Raw genomic sequence first — 23,747 nt, 5'->3', positions numbered from 1 at the left:
AAAAAAAAAAAAAGAAATCGAGAAAAGTGGGGCTGGAGAGCTGCTCAGCAGTCAAGAGCACTGGCTGCTCTTGCAGAGGACCCAGGTTTGAATCCCAGCACCTACATGGCAGCTAAAAACTGTCTGGAACTCCAGTTCCAGGAGATCTGACACCCTCTTCTGTCCTCTGCGGGTACTGCACAATGTGGGTGCACTTACATATGGGCAATACACATAAAATAAAAATTTTAAAAAATTAAATTTGAATAAAGATCTTACATACCCCAGGTTGGCCTTAAACTCCCTACATACCTGAGACTGGCTTTTAGCAGAAGATCCCCTACCTCCACCCCCCCAAGTGCTGGGATGGCAGCCTTAGCCTTGTGTCACTATGCCTAGCTTAGTGACAGCACTTTAAAAATTTTGACATTTATCGTGTGTGTGTGTGTGTGAAGGCCAGAGGAAAACTTGTAGAAGTTGGTTCTGGGAATTGAACTCAGGTCCTCAGGCTTGGTCGCAAGCCTCCTTTATCCACTGAGCCATCTTGCTGGCCCCCTAGATGCATTTCTTAGCTGCCCCGTGTGGTTGAGGGGGGCACAAAGCACAGCAAGTATGCATTAATGGCCTGTGAGTCCCCTTGCGTAGGGCAAGTCCTGGTTCTGCCCCCACATCTCAGCTGCTCCTCTCTGTAGATCTACCAGAGCCTGTTTCTTCGAGGCCTGTCCCTGGTGGGCTGGTACCATAGCCACCCGCACAGCCCCGCACTGCCATCCCTGCAGGACATAGACGCACAGATGGAATATCAATTACGGCTGCAGGGCTCAAGCAACGGGTTCCAACCATGCCTGGCTCTGCTGTGCTGTGAGGCCCCATGTGTGAGGGGTTTGGAGTGGGGGCCTCAGCTGGGTGCAGGGTTAGGGGTGGGGGATCCTGGATGGGTACGGGCTTCCAGTTGGGGGAGGGCAGAGGTTGCCCTGATTGAGTGCTCCAAGCCCTCAGACCTGGACCCTGTTTATCCCTGCAGCCCCATACTACTCTGGCAACCCGGGCCCTGAGTCCAAGATCTCACCTTTCTGGGTGACCCCTCCCCCTGAGGTGGGTGGAAGGGGAAGTGGGGGTGGGGGAGGTGGGCATGGGCATGGGCATGGTAGGGTTGTACCTGGGAGGATGCCCTGAGCTTGGGGACAGGGGAGGCCTGATGGGCCCCCATCCCTCCCTGCAGCAGAGACCCAGTGATTATAGCGTTCCCATGGCTGTAGAGATGGCCTACGTCCAAGACAGCTTCCTGACCAATGATGTGGTACACGAGATGGTGAGTGGCCCTTCCTGGGCACCAGCTCTGCCCTGCTTGGATTCTTAAATTTTTATTTAAATTTATGAGTATTTGCCTGCATGTATGTAAGTATACCATGTGTGTATAGTGCTCCCTGGGGGCCAGAAGAGGGCAATGGATCCCCGGAACTGGAATTAGACTCCAGTTAGCTGCCATGTGGGTACTGGGAACAAAATACTAGTCCTCTGCAAGAACAGCCAGTGCTCCTAACTGCCGAGTCAGCTCTGTAGCCCTATCTGCCTTTTTCGAGTCAGGGTCTCTCTATGTAAGCCCAGGCTGGCCTCCAACTTGAGATTCTTCTGAGTGCTGGGGTGACAGGCATGCATCACAGCTGGGTGGGTGATCATTTAAAAAAAATTATTTTTATGTGTATGAGTATATTGCTTGAATATGTAAGTTCACCCATGTCGTGCAATGGCCTTGGAGATCAAAAGAGGATGTCAGACCCCCTGGAATTGGAGTTATGGATGGTTGTTAGCTGCCATGTAGGTGCTGGGAACTGAACCTGGGTCCTCTGTAAGAGCAGCCAGTGCTCTTAACATCTTTCCAATCCCCCACTTTTTAAAAAATATTCTATTATTTGTTATTTGTGGGTGATTTTTTTTTAATGATCTCCCTGTAGCCCCAGCTGGCCTGGAACTATGTAGACCAGGCTGGCCTTGAACTCAGAGATCCAGAGATTTACATGCGTCTGCCTCCGAAGTGCTGGGATTAAAGGTGTGTGCCACCACACCTGGCCATGGGTGATCATTTTTAAGAGCTGTGTCTTCAAATGCACTGACACTCCTGTGGGTTTACCAGCATCAACTGGGATGAGGCTAGACTGGTATTCAGGACAGGCCTGTGCCCTGTGTGTTCACCTGGCATTTCCTCTAGAAGCTGCCCCAGTATTCTTGGCCTTCAGATGACCCCAATGTGGTCCATCTCCGGGTCTGGAGGAGGCTGCAGGGTCTTGGAAGGCAATCATACTGCTTCTTGTCCACAGATGCAGCTGGTGGAGTTTTACAAGGGTGCCCCGGACCTTGTGAGGTTCCAAGAGGCCTGGAGCCCCGAGCTCAGCTATCTGGACAAGCTCAAGGTCAGGCCACTTCTACCCCAGGGTCCCGGTGGTAGGGTCACACCGGGACGGTCTGAAAAAGTGATTGTGGGGAAGGGAGGTCACAGAGCCGGGTGGACAACCTGCCAGGTCCACAGTGGCCCAGGCTGTATTTCCAGCCCCAAATGAATGAACGAACTAATACACCTAACCTACTGTGGGGCATATGCAAGCCGGACACAGTGCCAGGGCCTGTGGTTTGACCTGAGGCCAAGGTGCCAATGGCACCTGGGCAGCAGCCAGGCCTGGCAGGAATCCCAACACGGTGGGAAACTCAGGGGTACCATCCATGCTGCTGTTTCCTCTAATTGAAACTGTGGGACCCCTTTTGGTGGTGTACATGCCACCCCAGCACTCAGGAGGCTGAGGCAGGAGGAACTCTTCTTCTGGGCCAACCTGGGCTACACAGCAAGACCCTGCCCCCCAAATCCAAACCAAACCAAACCAATCTCCAGCAGAATAAAAACTTTAAAAGTGACCTGGGATTGGGTATGGTAGTGCACGCCTTTAACCCCAGCACTTAGGAGGCAGAGGCAGGTGGGTCTCTGTGAGATCTTAGGCCAGCCTGGGCTACATGGAGTTTTTAGGCCAGCTGGGGTTCCAAGGAGACCCTGTCTCAGAACAGTGATCTCTGGGGCCTGCCCAGGGTTGTCTGGCTGGCACCCAGCAGGCTGCAGTTCTGAGGATAAGGCAGTCTGACTCCCAGTCCTGCTGCTTCAGATGTCCCTGGCCAGCCGGACCCCGAAGGACCAGGGCGTGTGCCACGTACTGGAGCAGGTGTGCAGTGTGCTCAAGCAGGTGACCTGATGCCTGCGGGCCTGTCACCCTACAGTCCAGGGACCCGGAGGCCCCGAGCTGTGCACTGTTATTCTACCCAAGTCCCAGGCTGGGTAATAAAATGTCAAAGTGGCCAGCAGTGTGAGTCTGTCATGTCGTGTGTATGAGGGCAGTGGCTGGAGCCATGTGGGTGGAGCCAAGGGGGTGAAGACAGGGAAAGGCCCAACCTGCACAAGGCGAGGCAGAGGCTATAGAAAGAGACATTTAATACTTAGAAAAACATCAGGACTACATTTCTGTTGGGTCTGGGCTGGGGGCGAGGCTGCACTGCCCATCTGAGGGGGCAGCACCACAAGACTGGGCCCCAGGGCTGTCGAAGAGGAATGTAACTAGCCCAGCCCATGAAATCACCTTAGCCGGGGCAGTGGTGTGAAATGATGCCAGGGCCATGGTGGGCTTGCCAGGATGCCGGGGAATTGCCAGCTGCCCACGGTTACCTACAGACCACAATGGTCACTTGACAGGACGGTGGCAGACCCTGGTGCCACCCTCTGCTCAGGGCCTTTGTGCTTGACCTTTGGCAGAGTGGAGGCTAAGGCTGCGTTTGTGGTCCCGTGGGAGGCGTGAACATGTGTACACACGTGCATGTGTGTGTGTGTGCATGCATGGTTGTGCATCTGCACCCACAGCTGGTGCCAGGCACCCCCACGTGCTGAGCTGCGGAGCTTGACTTACAGGCTGGGTTGTGGGGATGTCCAGCTCCCAGGATGCAGTGGTAGTGCAGCTGGGGGCTGCGCCTCTGGGGAGCTTGGACCGGGCCCTGAGCCCATTGCCAGCAATGGGCTGGTAGGGGTGGAGACAGTGGGCACTTAGGGCAGGTCTCCCCAAGTCTTCGGGATGATGCCTGGGGCTGGGGGAGTGGGGAGGACCTCCCTGGAGTTGTCACCCCCGGGTGGGAGGAACGTTAGTGTTTGCAGAGCACCTCGTGTTATGCATGGCGGTCCCGTGGTCACTGTAGTGGTCCGTGGTGGTCACTGTGGGAGGGGCACCAGCACCTCCACATAGCTGAGTGGGAAGAAGCCGGACTGGCCGTGCAGCATGCCCTCGTACCAGTTCTCGTCGATCTGGTTGGTGAGTGTGATGACATCGCCCTCGCGGAAGCCCAGCTCCCCATCATTCTCTGGCTCGAAGTCATAGAGCGCTTTACAGCTGGGCTGGTCCAGGGGTGCTGCAGACAGCAGGGTATCAGGCTGGTGGTGAGGACCCCCTCCCCGCTTACCCCGGGATGCTGTGCTGGCGTCTGCAGGGAGGGATGGGGCATGGGGTGACTTGGCATGTGCCACTTCCAATGTGGGAGTTCCACCCCAACACTCACGCATACTCCTGCTGGGCGTCCGTGCAGGCTTCTCAGAGGATCTGAATGATGAGGGTGCTGCTCAGGGGGAGAACCAGGGTGTTAGTGCAGTGCATAGGCCAGGCCCTGATCCCATACCCCATCTAGAGGGCTGGGGAGCCCATCTGTGGCCTGGATCAGTGTTTAGCCCAGGCTGTCCTCTGTGGGTCTCTGTTACCTGCAATCTTAGGCGCTGGGGCACAGGGAAAACCCCCGTTGGGCTGCTCTGGTTCTCCCAGGTCAAAGGACTCGCGGGGCCGGGGCTTGAATTCCCGCCTGGGGCGTGAGGAGGCTTCCCGTACCCTGCGAGAACAGAGCCCTGAGTGTGTGTGCAGCGTGCACACCCTCCCCTTCACCACTGCATGGGGCCAACAGGACATGTCACATGGTGCCACACGACCCACGGGAACCCTGGGACCTGGACTGGACCTAACCCTCAGCCTTGGGCACCCACAGAGGCTGCCAGTCACCACCATTCTCACATACATCCTGCTCAGGGGCAGCATGGAGTGATGGGAGGGTGGGCTGCCCACACCAGCTGTCAGGGGGCGCACGGTAGTCCTGGGCAGACAGGAGAGCTGCAGAGGGGACTGTACTTAGGAGGACGCCACTGACCTGCGCTTGAGCTTGTCAGCCAGCTCGTCCAAGATCTGCACAGCCTGCCGGTGGTAGTCCAGTTGTGCATCCACCAGGGCTGAGAGCTGGCTCACCTGCTCAATCTGTGGGATGGGAGAGGGGCAGGGTGATGGGGTGCACTTTCCCTCCAGGCCCCTCCCCGCACAGCCCCTGTGGGGCACACACGTCGGTCTCCAGCAGGTTGTGCATGCTGGTCTCTGCCACCTCCTTGGACTCCTCAAACTTCTCCAGTGCCTGGCGCAGCTCCTCGTCGGGGATCTTGCCCTGCCGCTTCTTTTTGTAGTCGAAGTCCAGCCGGCGGCCCTCCAGCTTCTTCAGGTGGTGCTGCGCGTGGGTGGTGGGTGGGGACACGTGTCACTCACTGGGTGGCGAAGGTCGGCCACCCTCCCTGCCAGCCTGGGCCGCCCAGAGACACCTGGATTTCCTTCAGGTCCTTGTCGCACAGGTTCTGCAGGGGGTCAATAAAGTTCTGTTTGACCTCGATGTCCAACGAGTCCTTCACCTCAGCCAGCCGCTTCATGGACTCACCTGCATCCAGCAGAGCGTCACCTGTGTGAAGGGGTGATTGTTATGGGCAGGGCTCCCCACTGCACAGTGGTCCTCGAGCCACAGCCTGGAGCTGGACACAAAGTCGTAAAAGGCCCCTGCCCTCTGCTCCCGCAGCCACCCAGTCCTTGGCCACCTTGGCTCTCACCAAAGTTGGACTCTCCACCCAGTTCCTTTCCGTGGCGGACCATGCACTCCCCCAGCAGCCCCTCTGACTGCGGGTAGCCGGGATTCTTCACCTGGCCTCGGATCTTGGACACCGTGTTCAGCATTGTCAGCTTGGCCCGGGAGGCTGCCAGGGAATAGATGGCCCAGGTGGGTGGCGTGCACCTGGACCAGGACCCATGTATCGAGGGCCAGCCAGGCAATAGGAGTGGGCAGCTCACAGGAGAGGGGACCAAGTCCCACAGGAGTCTTGGACCTTTGGGCCTGTCATCTGAAGACAGCAGAGGCTCCACGGTCAGGCACAAGCCCACCCAGCTATGGTCTCTGGCTCTGTCCTCACTGTCCCAGTTGACAGTGACCACTGTTGGTTCACTGCCTCCTGTCTGGGGAGACTTGGCCCCACTGCACACTAGCCAGCTAGTCAGAAGGGGCCTCCTGTGTGGGCAGCATTAGGTAGGAAGTCACCTCAGCTCAAGGGAAGCCTGAGATACAGAGCTGAGCCACTGACTAAGGACAGCTCTGAGTGGGTCCAGCCCACAGGGCCCTGTGGCTCCTCTCCAGTGACCCCATTGTGGTCACAGCACAGACACTGAGGGTCTGGGCTAGCTCTGCAGTAGCTGGGCCTACCTGGGTTGGGCTGTAGGTACTCGATGGTTCTGACCAGCACCTCCGCCACTGCCTTGCTTGTGACATCCACCTTCTGTGGAGGGACAGCATGTCACAACCCTGGGAAGCAGGCAGAGTGGCGGGGGGACAGCCCCCTGCACCCTCCAACCTCTAGCTGCCCCAGTGCTGAGTGTCCCCCAGTCCCAGGAGCCTTACCTTCTCCATCTCTTTGAAGTCATCATCCAGCTTGGTCCCCTCGGCCCCTCCAACTTTCTCACTGACCAGCTGTGGGGCAGGAGAAGGGAAGCCATGTGAGGTGGCAGAGGGGACAGAGAGGGCACCTTCAGGATACTTCCCCTCCTGGCCAAGCAGCTAGTCTGGGAGTCTGGTGCTCAGGGGACACATGTCCTACTCATATGGACATCACCTCACAAGGCTGCTGCACCCCAAGTCCTCTGTGATGCCACTGAGAGAGGGCTCCCCACAGAACCCCTCAGGGGAGCCAGGCCACAAGTCATAGCCTGTGGTCAGGTGCCTGTATGTGAGGCCTGAGGCTGGGGTGGAGTGGCCTGAGGGACCCGTCCAGGGTATCAGACCTCAAGCCTCCCCAGGATGAAATGGTGTGCAGGAGGACGGCCCACAGCCTGGGCCACTACCCCTGGGAGCCAACAGGTCCACTACTGGGCCTGGCTGGGGCAGCAAGCATGGAGCAAGGTGTGTCCCTGGCATTGGCTCATTGGCTAACAGCATGCACCCCACAGCAGGCCCTGCTACCTCCTGGCAGGTGGGATGAGGCTCTCAAGTGCCATTGGCCCTAGGGTCTGCAACTCTGACCCTAGCAAGCACTATTTCTGATCTGGGCAAGGGTTCTGTGAGGGCCCTTGTGATGCCCCTCGCAACAGGCAGGGTCAGTAAGGCTGTAGAGATCCGGCTGAGAGGAAGTGGCCTGAGAAAGCAAAGAGGCTGCAGAGGCGCCAGTCATTGGGAATGACTCCCAGCTACTGCTGGTGAGCAGCCACTGGGGCTGTGTTGATGGCTAAGACTCGGGGTACAGAGGGACAGGAAGGAAGTGGGTGTGGAGGGGCTTCTGTGTCTCTGGTGGTGCTTGGATGTGCGCAGCTGTCCCATTCCCAGAGGAACAGAGCACAGGTCCTGCTAGCTGATCCCTCAAGTGTTTCTGGCACTCTCGCATCAGGATTGTAGCCTGCTGTGGGCACAGCTCTGCTGGTAAGTGCAGAAGGGAGGAGAGCCACAGCTTCCGGGGGAAGCACCTGGGCCTGGTGGCCTGTGGCTGTGGACTGGCTTCCAAGATGGGTGGGTGGAGCTATCGCAGGAAGCCAGAGTCCAGGGTGCACCTGGGTGCCCTCTTAGGGGCCCCCTGCTGTGCCGTACCCCCCCCCAATCCAGGGACTCAGCCACCCCAAGACTCAACACCACACTAGGACCCTACAATCCTGGTGTCCTTCATGTTGCTGGACACTGCACCCTCTGGCGCTGGGCCCCCTGCAGTCCCCTCTCCACAGCTCCCCGGCCCCCACAGCAGGGCTGGCAGGGAGGAGATGGCTGTCATGCCAGGTGTCTGTCCCTGTCCCAGGGCTGACCCTGCAGAGGCAGTCATCTTAGGAGGAAACTGAATCTCATGTTTCCCCAGCACAACCAGGGACCCTGACTGTGGCGAACCATGCACTCCCCATGGCGAACCATGCTGTGATCCCCAGGGCCCAGTGACCCCAAATTCTCTGGCCAGCCTGTGTATCACAAGGCCTCCCACGGTCTCCCTGTAGCCCCAGCTGGCCAGGAACTTGCTATGTAGACCAAGCTGGCCTTGATCTCAGAGATCCGCCTGCCTCTGCTTCCTGAGTGCTGGGTTAAAGGTCTGCCCACCACGCTCGGCATGGGAGCTGGGCCTGTGACCTCCAGATGTGTGCAGGGTGGCAGCTGGGGGCGGGCAGCCTGCACCTGCCTGGTTCTGCCTGGCACGGCCTCTGCCCACCTGTGAACCAGGCACCTGGGAATGTGAAGGGCCTCACATGCAGACCCACAGGTGCCCCTGGGGACTGGAGGGAGACGGGGGTGCCTCTGGGTGGCAAGGAGCCTGCCCTGCCTGAGAGTCCCTGGGCTTCACAGTAGCGTCGCTAGATGAAAAACAGAAACAGGAACAAAAGACTGAACAGAGTGGCTAGTGGATATCCCTTCAGTCTGAGGACGGGCCAGGCAGAGCAGGGGTGCTCTTAGGGATGGATAGCCACCTTGCCTTGCCACTTGGCTGTGGTGACCATGGAGTGGACAATGGTGGCACGGCACTAGGTTGCTGCACATTGTGGCCACTGTGCCTCCTGAGGGTCAGCCTGGGGCCCCACGGTCCAATCCCACTGTAAGTGGTAACCACCTATGGTCAGGAGTGGGAGTCTGAGGCCAGGTGCAGGGCCTGAACACCTCAGTCCCTTGGCGGCAGCAGGCCAGTGCCCACTGACTACCACAGTGGACACACTGTCCACCAGATGTCATGAGCCCACCCAGGCCTGGAGGCCACAGGCCAAGGGAGTAGTGAACATGAGATGAACAGCAACAGTGAGATCCATGGAGGACAGACACAGGCTATGTTCACCGTGGGCCAGGTGCTGTGCTAGGCCCTTGGTGGTCACCGAGCCAGTCTGGACCTTGAAGGGATGGATCCCTCTAGATCCCATCCAGTAGACCCTGTGTCTGGGCAGCTGCAGAGCTGCCCCACTTCCACTCCAGTGCCTCAGCTGGCTTGCCTGGGCCTGGTCTTCACCTCTGCTGTGCCCGGCTCCCGGTGAGAAGGGCACTGAGGCTGTTGCAAGTGCACTTGAGAGCACAGAACTTTTCAGAAAGGAGCCAAGCACTGTCTGGGGCCCCGCAGAGCCCTGACAGCTCCAGTGCACTGACCCCCTCCCCCGTGGCCCCAATCAGTGGCATAGGATGATGGCCCCTCTGGTGAGCTTGGCTGTGAGCTGCGCCTGTAGGGTGGCACTGAGCTAATGGGAAGGGACATCAGGAGGGTGGCAGGCTGCTGCCCACAGGGGGTCCTGGGCCCTGGAACCAGTGGGCTGCCTGGGGGTAAGACACAGGGCCCCATCACCCAGACACAGCAGTATCAGGTTGGGATGCAAGGAGGGAGTCACCAGGGACCCATTGTACCCAAGGCCCTTACCATCCATCAGGATGGCTGAGATGGCCCCCATGGGCACCTCTTAGCAGACACCATCACCAGATAAGGTCCCCAGGGACAGGCAAGGAGACTCTGTCCTTGGTGGCTAAGGTTCATGTGGGTACCCAGCTCTGGCAGTGACTGAAGGGGGAACCCTGGTTGCTCTACTCCAGGCCTGATCATCACCAGCCTGTCATCTGGAGGGGGTGCTGGGTGATGGTGGCCTGGCTGGCCAGCACCCTGCACTGCCCCAGGTCTGATACTGGGACACCAGTAGGCCTGCGCCCCCTGCCCTGTGTCTCTGCTACCCAGGACCCCAAGGAGAGGGGACAGTGCCTGCACCTGTCCAGGATTTCCCCGTCTGTGCAGTAGATGGAGATGGAGGAAGAGATGAGGACCACTTGGGAAATCAAGGGCCCCAGGCATTTTGCACCCCACAATTGGGCTATTCTTGCACCTCTGACCTTTGTTAAGACTGCAGCTGTCAAGAGTGCTGGGAGAGGCCATCCACCCCGCAGGGGGCCACACCCTAGGTCCCTAGGAAGACTGTTTTCATGGAGTGGCTAGCAGAAGCCTGGGCTCCCCTGGATCCTACCCTGTCCCTACCCCAGATGGTGGAGAGAGCACAGGGTGCTGGCCAGAAGGCCTGGGAGCCAGTCCATAGTGGAGAGTACTGGGCCCCCCTCTTCAAGAGACCAGAGGCCACCATGAGTACTTGGCCATGTTAGAGGTGGAGACCTGGTGGCTGCTTGGTCTGATTAGTCGCTCACTTTTCAGATGGGGCAAGAGTCACATGCTGGGAAAATCAACTTCACATGAAAACTTATTAAAAAAACCCAAGCCACAAACAAATGAGGCCCCAAGTCCCCTTTGGGTGTCTGATAGGCACCGTCCCTTGGGGCTATGGGAGCTGCATCTCAATGGGGTAGGGGGTGGGGTGCCATGGCCTGGCTGCATACTCATGGCAGGAACAGCAGTTTAGGGGTCTCATGGATGCAGAACTGACGAAGGACCTGGTAAGAACCCGCAGAGGGGCCTGCCACTCTGGGGATAGCACCCAGTGACCACAGTCCAGTGCACAGGTGCAGGTCCCAACTAGGAGCCAGAGTCCCCTTGCACAGGAAAAGCCACGAGGACAGATCTGATGGCCTCCCCTCTGCTCTCACAGCTCTGACTGGCCATCTGCAGCATCCCCAGTAGGAGGAACCCCACCCTCACCCTGCCCTGTCCACAGCATGCCCACAGTTCAGGGCCCTCCCATGGCCAGTCCCTGTCTCAAAAGCTATCTCACACCAGGTCTTATCCACTTGTCCCTTCCACTTGTGTCCCCAGCTACGGGCACCCTCAGCCCTGTTGGACGTCCAGCCTGCATGGGTGTAGCCTCCCCTGCACTGCAATTGCCTGCTGTCCAGGCCTAGCTCTCTGCCACAGTCTTGTTCTGCACCCTGGGGACCTGTTTATGTTGCACAACACACAAGTGGGAAGGGCTGGGCTGTGGTGGGTTACACGCAGCCTGTGAGACTGTAGTTCACACCTGTCACACAAGATTTGGGTGACAGGTGACACTTGTCAGGTCAGGGAGACCACATTCTGCAATCCAGGGTGGCCTGGGGCAAGCCAGGGTGGCCAGTGCCTGGGGCCAGCTGACCAGCCTGTAGTCGCTAGATTAGAAGTCACTGTCCCGTGCTGGCCAGCAGAGGCCACGGGCGCTGTGTCCTGTGTTGTGGGGGCTGTGGGGCAGAGGGCATATGTTGAGATGACACTATTAAAATAAATAAGGGAAGGACCTGCCTACTGTGTGTCAGCACAGAGTCACAGCAGGTGTGCCCACGAGCCAGGAGGCAGGTGACCAGTGACGGGGAACCCAGTCAGGTGGTGCACGGTGAGTCACACGCTCTGCTACAAGCCTGTCCACTCAGAGAAAGGACAGACTCTGGGAAGGGGACTGGAGAGCTGGCTCAGAGGTTAAGAGCACTGGTTGCTCTTGCAGAGGACCCAGGTTTAGTTCCCAGCACCCACATCTCACTAAAAAACATCCATAACTCCAGTTCATGGGGCTCTGACACCCTCTTCTGGCCTCCATGGGTACAGCATGACACAGGTGCACTTGCATACATGCAGGCAATACTCGCGTACACAGAAACCCACTTCTCCTCTGGCCTCAGTTTCCTCAACTGTAACGTAGACCAAGGACAGTGCACTGGCCTTGGGGCCACAGGCACCTTAGAAGCCACAGTCCTAGGGAAAGCAGGATCAGCCTACCCTCCAGAATTCATCTGGCAGAGACCAGTCTTTTAAGGAGTCAGTGCATGTGTCATGGAGCCCAGCACTGGAGAGGTGGAGGCAGGAAGATCAGGAGTTCAAGGCAATTCTCAGCTACATAGTGAGTTTGAGGCTAGCCTAGGCTACATAAGATCCCAACTTCAAAAAAAAAAAAAAAAAAAAAAAAAAACCAGGGCTGGGCTGGGATTCAGCGCAGTGGTAGAGCACTGCCAAGACCCCATGTTTCCTCAGCACCATTCAAAGGGAAGCAGGCGGCCGGCAATCACATCATGGCAGATGGCTGTGGCTGCACATGTGGGTAATCTTACATTCAACCACATACCAAGTTCCAGGCTAGTCTGAACAACATGAGGCACTGTCTTAAAATAAGTAATGAAAACAAAACGAAAACAACCAAAAAAGAAGGGAACACACACCCCAAGCAGGGGCCACTTCTGGGTGCTGGGTAACTTGTGCACACATGTATGCACTCACCTACACGTGCCCCGCAAGGCAGGGAGCAACATGTACCCAGCAGGCCACCCTCACTGTCACCTCCTACTGTGTCCCAGGCTCTGGGATCTGTGAGTTTCTGACTCTCAGAGACACCCCACTTGTCTGGGCTCCACCTGCACACGGCCATCCCCAGGACAGAGTCCAGACAGAGGGCCACAGGCCAAAGGCAGATATGTCAACTCCTCATACTCGCAGGACTCCTCATCTCGAGTTTAGGGGTTCAAATGCCTGTGCTCAGGTTTCCCTGGCCTCCCTTACTTCTGTCCCCTGTGTCACAGCCCAGAGTGGCAGGACTGGCCAAGGCTTCTGCCCTCCACTGCCATCTTCTTCTCACATCTGCAATCTAGGCATCCTGGGGCCCGTGAGTCACTTGTACCCTCCCACTCAGAGGCCAATGCCTCTCCCTCTGTGTCACCCATCCTAGGCCCTGTCAGTCACAGCTAGCACTGCACACATCCAGGGCAGTGACCACTGATGACCACCAGGGAGCACCAGGTCCACATGGAGGGGCCTGCCTAGCTGGGAGGGAGTGCAGGTATGAGGGAACAGGCAAAGAGGGGATGCGGGACCTGTGCTGATGGGGCTGTTAGGAACCCAGCCTGTGACACAGTCCCACTAAGGTCACTATGGTTATCCATCAGAGGGCACAGGCCACCAGACTCAGAAGTGCCAGCCTCATCTGCAGCCCACCCCTGTGGGCTGGGGGCTGGGGGCTCCTGGGATCAGTGCGGGCTAGATGAAGGGTTTCTGGAGTGAAGGCCATCATCAGAATTAGATGGGCAAACTGCTTTTTTTTTTGGTCTTTTTGAGACAGGGTCACCCTGTAGCCCCAGCTGTCCTGGAACTCACTATGTAGACCAGGGTGGCCTTGAACTCACAGAGATCCATCTGCCTCTGCCTCCCAAGTGCTGGGATTAAAGGCGTACGCCACCACGCCCGGCATTTAAAAAATAAAATTATTTTCTGTGTATGAGTATATTGCCTGCATGTAAGTGCACCCATGTCACACAATGCCTGTAGAGGTCAGAAGACGACGTCGGATCCTCTGGAACTGGAGCTATGGATGGTTGTTAGCTGCCATGTGGGTGCTGGGAACTGAACCAGGTCCTTTGCAAGCATAACCAGTGCTCTTAACTGCTGAGCCAGCTCTCCAGCCCTGAATTGCATTTTCTACACAAAGCCTGAACATACCCCAGTTTGATCCAGTGTTTTCTCTGAGTCCCTTGAGGGAGCCTGTGGAGTACCCAAAGCAACCGGGGCTGAGCAGCAGGGACTGGAGCCTCACAGACTCTGGGCCAGGACAAACCCTTCCTCTCAGTAAGCTGACTCTCCCAGGCACTCTGTTACAGTGATGGAAAGCTGAGTGAGTGGACCCATTTCCCCAAGATATCAGCTTTGCTCTCCATCTGGTCATGGCCAACAGCACGTATACCACTGCCTCCCAACAAAGCTTCTAAAAAACTGAACTACCCTTTAAACACCTGTGGATGACAGGGCCGTGTGGATCTCGAGGAAGGTGAGTGATGGGAGTTGGGGGTTTGGTGGCTGTGACAAGACAGTGAGCTCCGCTGCTTTGACGCACTCCCAACCCTTGTGGTGATGGTTCTGCAGCAGCTGTGCCAGACACTGCACTTGCAATGGGCATTGCCAAGCACAGGAACCTAAGGAGCAGTGGGTATCTCTGTCTGTCATTATCTATCAACCAATATACTTATCATCTATAGATGTGTCATCTATCAGTCCATCTATCTATCTACGGATCAACCATCTATCCATCTATCTACCTATCTATGGATCAACCATCTATCCATCTATCATCTATCTGTCTTGAGTTGGATCTCACACTGTAGCCCAGGCTGGCCTCACTTTCAAGGTCATCCTCCTGCCTCAGGTCTTGAGGGTTGGGTTGCTATTATGGGTGGTTGCCCTGGCTCTCAAGCACAGGACCTTCCAGACAGGGCTGTCAGGCCGGCGAGGACGCAACAGACACTCGGGTTCTGGGGCCTCAGAGCTGCCAGCAGGGTAGGAACCATCGAGTCACCCAGGCTTGGCTCCCCCAGGACAGCAGACAGGATGACTCCTTCACAAGGCTCAGACACACAACACTTGTGGCTCTGGGTGGCACTCATCATGGTGACACAGTTCTAGCCAGCCGGGTAGGACTAGCTTTGAGAAAGTGACAACCCAAGAGACCAGCCATACAGTGACTCCCTGTGGCCCCACTGGACAGAGGGTGAAACACCACGTTGCTAGGACGGATGGACAGGAACCATCATACACTGAGCCTGGGCTGGTGGCCCTGCATGGACAAAGCACAGGGCTCCCTCTGACCCTGGCTGAGCCTGCTGATTTCAGTTGCAAGGCAGGTACCCAACCAACAGGGTTCATTCTAGATCTCTCCATGTCACAAACACCCTGTGCCACACACTTGGGGAGACCCAAGAAGGGAACCTGACCCTCTATGTCCTGTAGGCCTGGGAGGATGGACACTGGCGGCTGAGCTCCATGGTGCAGAGGGACCCGGGGGGGCTGTGCAATGCAAGCTCCCCTGGCCACAGTGGAAAGGGTCCTTCCCAGGGGACCTATGAGAACAAGCGTCTGTTTACGGCTGGACAAGCCCCCACAACGACAGCAGGAACCCCACACGTCACCCATGTGCTGTCCTGCTTCAAGAGTCAGCGGCGTCACACTGGGTGATGCTGCTGAGACCCCTCAAGACTTCAGGGACCCTGAGGGACATGAAGGACACAAGGCTGAGATGGAGCTAAGATCTCCACAAAACAGGAGGTGACTTAGCGGAGACCTTATACCCACAGAAATTCTTTTAGAGCTAGTGGCTAGGACTTCTTGTGGGCAGCACAAGCTGTGGTCAGCTCCTACAGCCGCCTACAGACATGGGAGAAGCTCTGGGGAGGACTGACTCCATAGCTCTCCCCACAGGGTCTGTAACTCCAGCTATCCAAGGATGGCGAAACAGACACCACCACCCTCCCTTGCTCAGTGCTGGGGACAAACCCAGAGCCACCTGCATGCCAGTCAGGGGCACTATCTCTGAGCCACACCCCCCATCCCTCACTGGGGGTTCTAGGCTGTCACTCTACCTGAATGTCCCCGTCCCTCACTGGGGGTTCTAGGCTGTCACTCTACCTGAATGCCCCCGTCCCTCACTGGGGGATGCTAGGCAAGTGTTCAGCCAACATGCCACATGCTGCAAGAACCCCCTGGAGCCAATATAAAATGTTAGCCAGGTGCACGCCTTTAATCCCAGCACTCATTCCTGAGGCAGAGGCAGGCAGATCTATGTGAGTTCAAGGCCAGCCTGGTCAACATAGTGAGTTCCAGGCCAGCTGGGGATACATATATGGGACGCCCTATCTCAAAAAGACAAAAAAAAAAATCAAGTCTTTAAACTTGTCTTTGTAGTCCCCATGCATGATCTCAGCACTTGGGATTCTGAGACAGGATTGGGAGTTCAGGTCCAGCCTGAGTTATTGAGTGAAACTGCTTCAAAAAACAAAACAGCTTCCTATGAAGGGAAAGAGGTCAGATTAGAGGGTGAACTGAGGTCACGGGGCAGCAGGTGAGGAGCCCTGGTGTTGCGGTGCTGTTCAGCAGTCTCCATCTGGTGGACAGGCTGCCTGTGGGGAGGTGGCCAGTGCCCCATGTGAATGCCAGGATGAGGGACGCAGATTTGGAAGGCAGTCAGGAGGGGGTGCTGGATACTAGGCACCCAGGGGACAAGCAGGGGCCACAGATATCTGGGAGGGTGTGGCAGGGCAGAGTCATGTGTACTCGGATGTACGCTGCACTATCCAGGCCACCTGGACCCAAGAAGAACGTTTCTGGGCCAGGTAGGGTCTAGGTCAGAGCAATCTGAGCTGGGAAACTGGTATTTCCAGCAGGCTGGCCTGGCCAGTACCCTCTGAGCAAGCAGGCAGGCAGCCCAGCTGTCCCCTCCTGGGCTGCTGGCTCTGGGTTACGGATACTGTGACACCTGTCAGTTCCTCTCTCACATGTTGGAGGTGCAGCCTATGGTCACAGGGCCACAGCTGGGCTAATTCTTTCCTAGGACCAGTTGGACCTGCCCCTGCCAAGTCTCAAAGGATGAATCAGCCACTGAGTTCACCGAGTCAGGCTGGGGACAGGGTGGGAGGCTGGTGGACGAACTTCCCCATCCCTGTACTGAGCACCAGCCACCTTGCTGGTACCTGTACGGCAACTCCCCACCCCGCAGGGCGCAGGGCCAGCACAAGACTTATAGCAGTTTATCCAGTGACAGCAAAGCACATTTGATGGTTCGAGGGTGGAGACCACAGTGCCAGCTGTTCATGGGGTGGAGAACTCCCTTCTGGAAGGCTCTGAGACATCAAGGACAAGGGCAGACCAACAGGATGAACCGGAGAAGGCAGAGCACCGGGTGGGGTGGTGAGAGGTACAGGGCCACCCAGGGAGGAAGAAGAGGCACAGGGCATTCTGGGCGAGAGAACCCATTGCCAGTGTCACCCCGCAGCTCCAAGCAGGACTCTCAGTTCTCAGGGTTCCCACCCTCCACGTTCCTGGGCCGCTGACACGGGTGTGGGGAGCTGTCATCTGTGCTGTCTGTTCCCAGCAGGGTGCCAGCTGCTGGGGGTCTCAGCTCCTGCAGGAGTCCCCAGAGGTGTGTGTGAGGGTGCTGAGTGAGACCTGGGAGAGAAGGCCTAGTTGGACATGTGCTGGGAGTGTCCTGTGGCCCTGCAGAGCTCAGTCAGCAGGTTTGCTGGAGGCTAAGCCGAAAAGGAAGCTGAGGGCGTCCTCCTGGGGGAGGAGGGACAGAGTCCTCCTGGGGGAGGAGGGGCAGAGAAGGGGAGGGGGCTGGGCAGCTTTGGGAAAGGACCAGAAGGCCACCAGAGGCTCATCAGCTATTAAAAAGTCACTGAGGAGCATGACTTTAATCCCAGCACTCAGAAGGCAGAGGCAGGCAGATCTCTGTGAGATCACAGTCAGCCTGGTCTACTTAGTGAGTTCCAGGCCAGCTGGGCTACAGAGAGACTCTGTCTCAAAAAAAAAACCCAAAAAGGCTGGGTGTGGGGGAGACCCCTGGCCAGCCACTATAATCTAATCAGTGAGTCCCAGGTCCCTGAGAGGTCCTGTCTCAAAACACTGAGGTGAGTGATGTGACCTCTGACGTCCACCCACGTGTGCATACATGTTACAAACACATAAACACAAAGCCACTCCCTCCCCACCAAGGAGCAGCAGAGGCCAGGGCAGTCCTCCTGCTCCTCCCACACCCAGCACCTCTGACAGCCTGGGGCTAGCTGGCCGGGGCCCTCACTAGAAGTTTCCCCCATCAGCTCCATGTTGGAACCTTGATAACTATAGGAGGGATTGGGGAGGGCTGGAGTGGGGGCGGGGTGGAGCATGCAGCTGTGGCCCAGGTCCCCAGGTCAAAGGCTGCTACTGTATGGAGGGAGAGATGTGTATGTACGCATGCACACACATGCACACTTGCAGCAGAGGCTGCTCTGGAAGGGCCTAGATGTGGGTATTGACAACAGAGGGGGAACAGGGAGTCCCTGCCCCCAACACACCTTTTCTCCATCCTGTCCCCCCACAGAAGGGGGTCTCACAAACAGCTGGGCATGCAGGTCTCCCAAGATGTACCAGCTCCCACTTTTTTCCAGGGAGACAGGGCACTGTGGGAAGCTCTGGGCCCAGGCTGTAATTGGGGTGGTGGGGGTGGCATCAACACACCCAGATAAGCAGTGTGATTAGCACCTGAGGAGTCTTTGGGGAGCCCAGGGCTCTGAGTCACAGGCGAACTTTCAGCTCTCAGATTTAACGTGGACTTGCATGCAACTGTCACACGTGGTGGGAAATCAGGGTGGGGTCTGGGTGTTTCTTGGTACTGAGCATGCAGGAAGCTCTGGGTCCCATCTCTAGCAGACAGACTTGCCTGGCATGTGCAAAGCCTGAGGTTTCACCCCTGCCGTGTGTGTGTCTCAGCCAATGTAGACGCTTAAGGCAGAAGCCCAATTCCCAAACTTGCTCACTCTCACAGACTGGGGTCCCTGCCCACCCCCATGCTTGCTCATTTCTCTCCACACAAACTGGAGGGAGGCTGGGACGGGGGACTCCAGGTTCTGTCCCCAGAACCCCTCACACACAAAGTGGAGTAGCTGGTGAGTCATTTTCTTCCCAGCTCAGACTAACCAGTCTGCCTCTGCAAACTTTCTCCCTCCCTCCCTCTCAGGCCAAAAAAAAAAGGGTTGGGAGATTTAAAAAAAAAAAAAAGGGGGAGAAAGGGGGAAAAAGGGTCAGCCAGGCTTGCATTCCCCCAGCTGCAGGTCAGGAAGCGAGCCAGCAGTTTTGGCTGGAAGTAACGTCACCAGAACACACAGAAGTGAGCTTCCGAGCCACAGGCCTCTTTCATCGCACCCAGAACTTCCTCAGTTTGGGGAAGAGGCCCGGAACCTTCCGTTCTCCGCTGTGCCCTAGATGCTGTGCTTGCAACCAGGGGACCTGAGCCCCACCCCTCCCCACCCCAAAGAAGCAAAACCCAGACTTCCTCCCGACCCTGACAGGCCTCTGAGCCCCTGAATCTAATCCTTGCCAGTCACTCCTCACGAGGAAGGCCAACGGGTCCTTTTTATCTATTGAGACAAAGTCTCACCTAGCCCAGGCTGCGTCAAACCCACTACATAGCCAAGGATGACCCTGAACTCCTGATCCTCCTGCCTCTAACTCCCAATGAGAGATGTGCATCACCACCTGGTTCATAAGGTGCCGAGGTAGAACCCAGGGGCCTTCCCTGCATGTGGGGCCCAGCCTCTTTCCAGCCCTTTTTTGTTTTGAAGTAGGTCTCCCTGTAGTCCAGGATGCCTAGAATTCCTTATGTAGACCAGACTGGCCTCCATCTCACAGAGATCTGCCTGCCTCTACCTCCTGAGCGCTGGGATTAAAGGTGTACAACACCATGCTTGGCTCTCCAGCCTTTTTTTTTAAAAAGACAGGACCTTGCTATGTAGCCGACATTGGCCCAGAACCCAAAACTCTTCTTACTCTTGAGTACACAGGGATCCCAGGCCTGCCCCATCACCCCAGACTTTTTTCTTTTAGACCCAAGACAGTATAGTATTCTGGGGGCTCAGAGGCCCAGAGATGGGTGCCATGGAAACTCCCACAGGAGGCTGGGCCTTGGCCAGGCAAATCCTAGGAGCTGAGCGGCTCTTGGAGCTGGCTTGGGTTCTGGGCAGAGCAAGTCGTTCTTTGGGACAGGACCTTGGAATGTGGAAACAGTAAAACGATCCTGTGCTGGCCTGTTTTCCAGGTTTGCCATTGGGATGGATGGGATCTGAACTCACCTCCAGGTGGGAGGAGAAGGATTCTGGTGGCCACCCAAGGGGCCCCTCTGCCAGCATCTACAAGGGACAGTGTAGACCACCAGCACACCCTAACATTTGGCGGGTCCAGGCTGGCAGTGCACCCTGAGACACGCAGGCTCTTGCAGCTGGCTACTGCACAGGTCCTACCCATCAGCTCTGCCTGGCGGCAGGGCACAGTATTGCCCATCCATTTTCTGCTTCAAATTCCCTAGGCTTTGATTCTCCTCCGATGGGGAGAGATAACCTTCAAACACCTTTATTCTTGGTGTTCCTCTCTGCCTCGGATGAGGCATTCGCTGCCTGTTGGTGGGAAATACAGCTCTTCCCTCCCACCGGGCCTCTAGATTGTGGGAAGAGCCCTGCTTGGTGGCCTGGCCCAAGCAATTCCGGTGACTGTTGCTCATTGCCTGTGGACCTATTGCTGCCAGCTCCACACCCAGGACGCTTAACCTGTGATGTGCCAATGGCCCAGGAACATCTGGAGCTTCTTAGAACAGAAGTTGGGAAGTAATTTGTACATATGCCTTGTTTCCTACAGGCTGGATCCACCATCTTCCTAGTTAGGAGCAGTGGGGCCTGGACTAGCAATGTATTTGTTTTTTTTTTTTTTTTGAATCAGGCTCTACTTTGCAGACTAGGCCCAGAACTTGTGGCAAAGCCAGGGCCTTGTTGATACCAGGAAAGTGCACCAACTGAGCTACGCCAGTCCCTTTCTTTCCTGTTTAGGGTCTCCCTGTAACCAAGGTTGGCCTAGAACTCGCCTTGTAGACCAGGTTGGCCTGGGTCTCAGAGATCCACCTGCCTATGGAGTGCTGGGATTAAAGGCCATCATGCCCCAATTTCTTGCTTTGAGATAGGGCAGGGTCTTATCCAGTAGTCCAAGCTGACCTTGAACTCAAGGCAATCCTCCTGTCTCAGCCTACCACATTCAGATGGCAGGTGTAAGCCCGCATGCCTAGTGCCTGCTTCTTACCTTTTATTTTGAGAGCTTTCCAAAGTCCCACATAAAATGTGTGGGGCTGGGGACATAGCTCAGTGAGAGAGCGCTTGCCTGGCATGGGCGAGGCCCTGGGTTCCATTCCCCAGCATTTCCCACCCCAAGAAGAGAGGAAGGGCTATGTGAAAACAAACAAACAACAACAACAAAACAAAACAAAGAAGCAAGTGCTCCTAACTCAGGATCTGACTTTCCACTTCTGGGAGTTCAGCCTGTGAGCCCAATTCCACCAGCTAAGCCTGTTGTCCTATAACCCAGCACTGGCAGGCTCATGAATTCGAGGCCAGCCTGGGCTATACAGCAAAACCCTATCTCAAAACGAGAAAGAGAGTGAGTGAGTTCAAGCGCAGCAGGTGTGAGTACAGTCCAGGCACTGAGGCAGGCGGAGCACTTAGGCCCAGGACTTCAAGGTTAATCTGGGAACTAAAATGAATCCCCTAACTAAAAAGAAAAAACAAAACAAAGAGTTGAGCATGGTGGCACACATCTTTAATCCCAGCACTCCAGAGGCAAAGGCAGGTGCATCTCTATAGATCTGGACCAGCCTGGTCTACACGGCAAGTTCCAGGCCAGCTGGGGCTACAGGGAGACCCTGTCTCTTAAAAAAGTGTGAACTGAGCCTGACTCAGGTGTGGCATCCTGGTATCCTGTCATCCCAGCATCCCAGAGGCAGAAGCATAGAAAGTTTTGGGTCAGCCTGGATGACACAGTAAGACCCTGTCTCAAAAAGCAAACATCAACAAAGTCCCCAAGAGGTATTATGGGATGTCTGAAGACATCTGTGGTAAGACAGATGGAGCTCTTGGCCCAGGGTGAGTAAAGGTCAGGGACCCTCAGTGTTCAGTGACCCAACAGTGCCCGGGACACCCTCCACGCCCCCAAAGCACATGGCTAAACGGCACAGAATTCCAGCTCCAACTGGACACAAAGGACCCCAAAGGACCCAGAACACAGGAATCCAAAGGGTGCATTTTGAACACACAAACATGTTTTGGAAATGGGGACGGGGCAGTTGAGGGCAGTCCTTGTCACCAGGGGAGCCTGGAAACGGACTTTTCACTGTCCCCTTCCAACGTTCTAAAGTATTGAGAATTTCTATTTGCTTTTGAGACAGAGTCTCATGTAGCCCTGGCTGGCCTGGAACTCCCTATGTAGACCACATTGATCCTCCTGCCTCTGTCTCCTGAGTGCTGGGATTTAAAGGCGTGCTGCACCTCGCACATCCAGCTTACTCTAATTTTATTTTCTTTTTACCTTTGTGTCTGGGGGTGGGGTGGGAGGGGAGGGTGGTACTGGTGTGGAAGTCAGAGGACAACTTTGGGGAGTTGCATCTTTTTTCACCACAATCTGACTCAGGTCCTCAGGCTTTGCGGCAAGCCCCTTTACCTGGCTCAGCCATCTTTGCAAGAGACTTTTGAAGGCAATCTCCATGTTGGTACATTTTCAGTGGGGAGCCTGGAGATGTGGGATGCGCTCCTTCCACTATGTGGACCCCAGGGATTTGAACTCAGGGTGTCAGGCTTGGCGACAAGCCCCCACTCAGTCACGAGCCCTCTCGCCCGCCTCATCAAGTTTCTGTTTTTTTTTTTTTAACAGAGCAATCTAGTACTTTTTTCACACCCCTGGGCTGTGTGTGGGGAGTCCTGGCTGCACACCCTGGGTACCTGGGTTCCCTCTTCCCCTTCTGATGGCAAGCGGAGGGAGTGAAGGTGGCAGCTCGGTTTTGGGGTTCGCACCCGAAGCCAGAACCGGATCGCCCCACCCCGGCCGGCGCCTCACCTGGCTCGCTTTGTAGAACTGCTTCTTGAGCCCCGCCACCGACATGTCGTCTCTTGCGCCGTCCGGCCTCCCGCCCGGACTCAGGCTTCCCCGCCGAACCGAACTCTGTCCTCAGCTACAGCCGCTCGTCAGCTCCGCGCGCCCGCCCCGACCAGCTCAGGCGCACGCGCGGCCGGGATATTACATGGCAACCGCACATTTCCGGTAACGCCCCCTCTCGGTTTGGGCACTTCTGCGCACGCGCGCCCCCTTCCGGAAGCGAAGCGCACGCGCACTCTCCCTCAGCTCCTAGACCTGGGGAGGAAACCCGCCGAGACCAAAGAGATGAGGGCGGAGCCTAGAGAGGCCGGAGGGGGCTACAGCGCCCCCTCCAGCCCAGAAGGTGGATTTAAAGCCGGGTATGGAGCTACAGGTCTCAGATCCAGGCCAGTCTCGCCTACACACGGAGTTCAAGGCTACTGACCCTGTTTCAAAAAACCAAACCCAGACCAGGTGTATAGAATGAGCTGAAAATTAATAATGAGTGGGGGTTGGGGAGTGACAGGTCTGCAGAGCTGGTTCAGCGTTAAGAGCACTGCTGCTCTTGCAGAGGACCCAGGTTCAGTTCCCAGCACCCACACGGCAGCTAACAACTGCTCATAACTCCAGTTCCAGGGGATCTGACGCCCTCTCTGACCTCCACACGCATTGCACGACACGGGTGCACTTAACACACATGCAAGCAATACACTCATACACATAAAATAAAAATAATAAAATATTTTTTAAATGGATGGGGGAGTGAAGCACTAGACTCTACAAGAGGAACAGGAAGATGGTTACAGCGAGAGCATTTGGCAATGTAGTGCTGCAACTGCTGACATTTCCGAGATTCTTTGAAGAGTTCGTTTATAACTGACTTGAATGTACTAGAGTAGATCAAAGAATATGTTTGCTCCATCCTTAGTCCGATACTATGGTGCCAATATGAATAGCTTGAATTATTATTTTTATTGTTTTATATGTATGAGTGTTTTGCCTGCATGTATGTATGTGCACCACATGCTGCCCACAGAGGCCAGAAGAGAGCATCAGAGCCCCTGGAACTAGAATTATACATGGTTCTTAGCTGCCATGTGCATGCCGG

The 23,747-nt window shown here is 56.2% G+C and overlaps 2 protein-coding genes across 3 annotated transcripts in view; one reads left to right on the top strand and one right to left on the bottom strand.

Annotated features, from left to right (window-relative positions):
* The window catches only part of Mpnd (MPN domain containing), an 8,336-nt gene extending 5,012 nt beyond the window's left edge, over positions 1–3,324 (top strand). The window contains exons 9-13 of one of the 2 annotated variants that reach the window (XM_008836989.3): positions 672–840; positions 1,004–1,074; positions 1,202–1,291; positions 2,298–2,390; positions 3,129–3,324. In XM_008836989.3, the coding sequence (XP_008835211.1) occupies positions 672–840; positions 1,004–1,074; positions 1,202–1,291; positions 2,298–2,390; positions 3,129–3,215 (510 nt within the window). In that variant the 3' untranslated portion in view covers positions 3,216–3,324. Of the gene's footprint in view, positions 1–671; positions 853–1,003; positions 1,075–1,201; positions 1,292–2,297; positions 2,391–3,128 lie in introns of both variants that reach the window. The other variant, XM_008836988.3, reaches the window with a different exon arrangement.
* A 105-nt stretch (positions 3,325–3,429) lies between these two features.
* Positions 3,430–22,796, bottom strand: Sh3gl1 (SH3 domain containing GRB2 like 1, endophilin A2). The gene is made up of 10 exons (XM_008836991.3): positions 22,622–22,796; positions 6,748–6,816; positions 6,553–6,625; positions 5,909–6,052; positions 5,630–5,763; positions 5,380–5,538; positions 5,194–5,297; positions 4,757–4,881; positions 4,561–4,617; positions 3,430–4,413 (listed from the first exon to the last, which is right to left on the bottom strand). Exons 1-10 carry the CDS (start codon positions 22,664–22,666, stop codon positions 4,217–4,219), a joined length of 1,107 nt encoding a protein of 368 aa, XP_008835213.1. The 5' UTR covers positions 22,667–22,796; the 3' UTR covers positions 3,430–4,216.
* Positions 22,797–23,747: the final 951 nt, after the last annotated feature.

The sequence above is a fragment of the Nannospalax galili genome, unplaced genomic scaffold, assembly GCF_000622305.1.
Source record: "Nannospalax galili isolate Female #2095 unplaced genomic scaffold, S.galili_v1.0 scaffold77, whole genome shotgun sequence".
Taxonomy (NCBI): domain Eukaryota; kingdom Metazoa; phylum Chordata; class Mammalia; order Rodentia; family Spalacidae; genus Nannospalax; species Nannospalax galili.
This window is presented reverse-complemented; position numbering and strand designations above follow the sequence as displayed.

Bases quoted from the DNA above. Each gene is read 5' to 3' on its own strand.
- Sh3gl1 (XM_008836991.3), bottom strand. From the start codon at position 22,666: ATGTCGGTGGCGGGGCTCAAGAAGCAGTTCTACAAAGCGAGCCAG. The intron at 6,626-6,747 runs GTAAGGCTCCTG...GTCCCTCCACAG, and splicing joins ACTTCAAAGAGATGGAGAAG to AAGGTGGATGTCACAAGCAA. The intron at 5,298-5,379 runs GTGTGTGCCCCA...CCCATCCCACAG, and splicing joins ACAACCTGCTGGAGACCGAC to ATTGAGCAGGTGAGCCAGCT.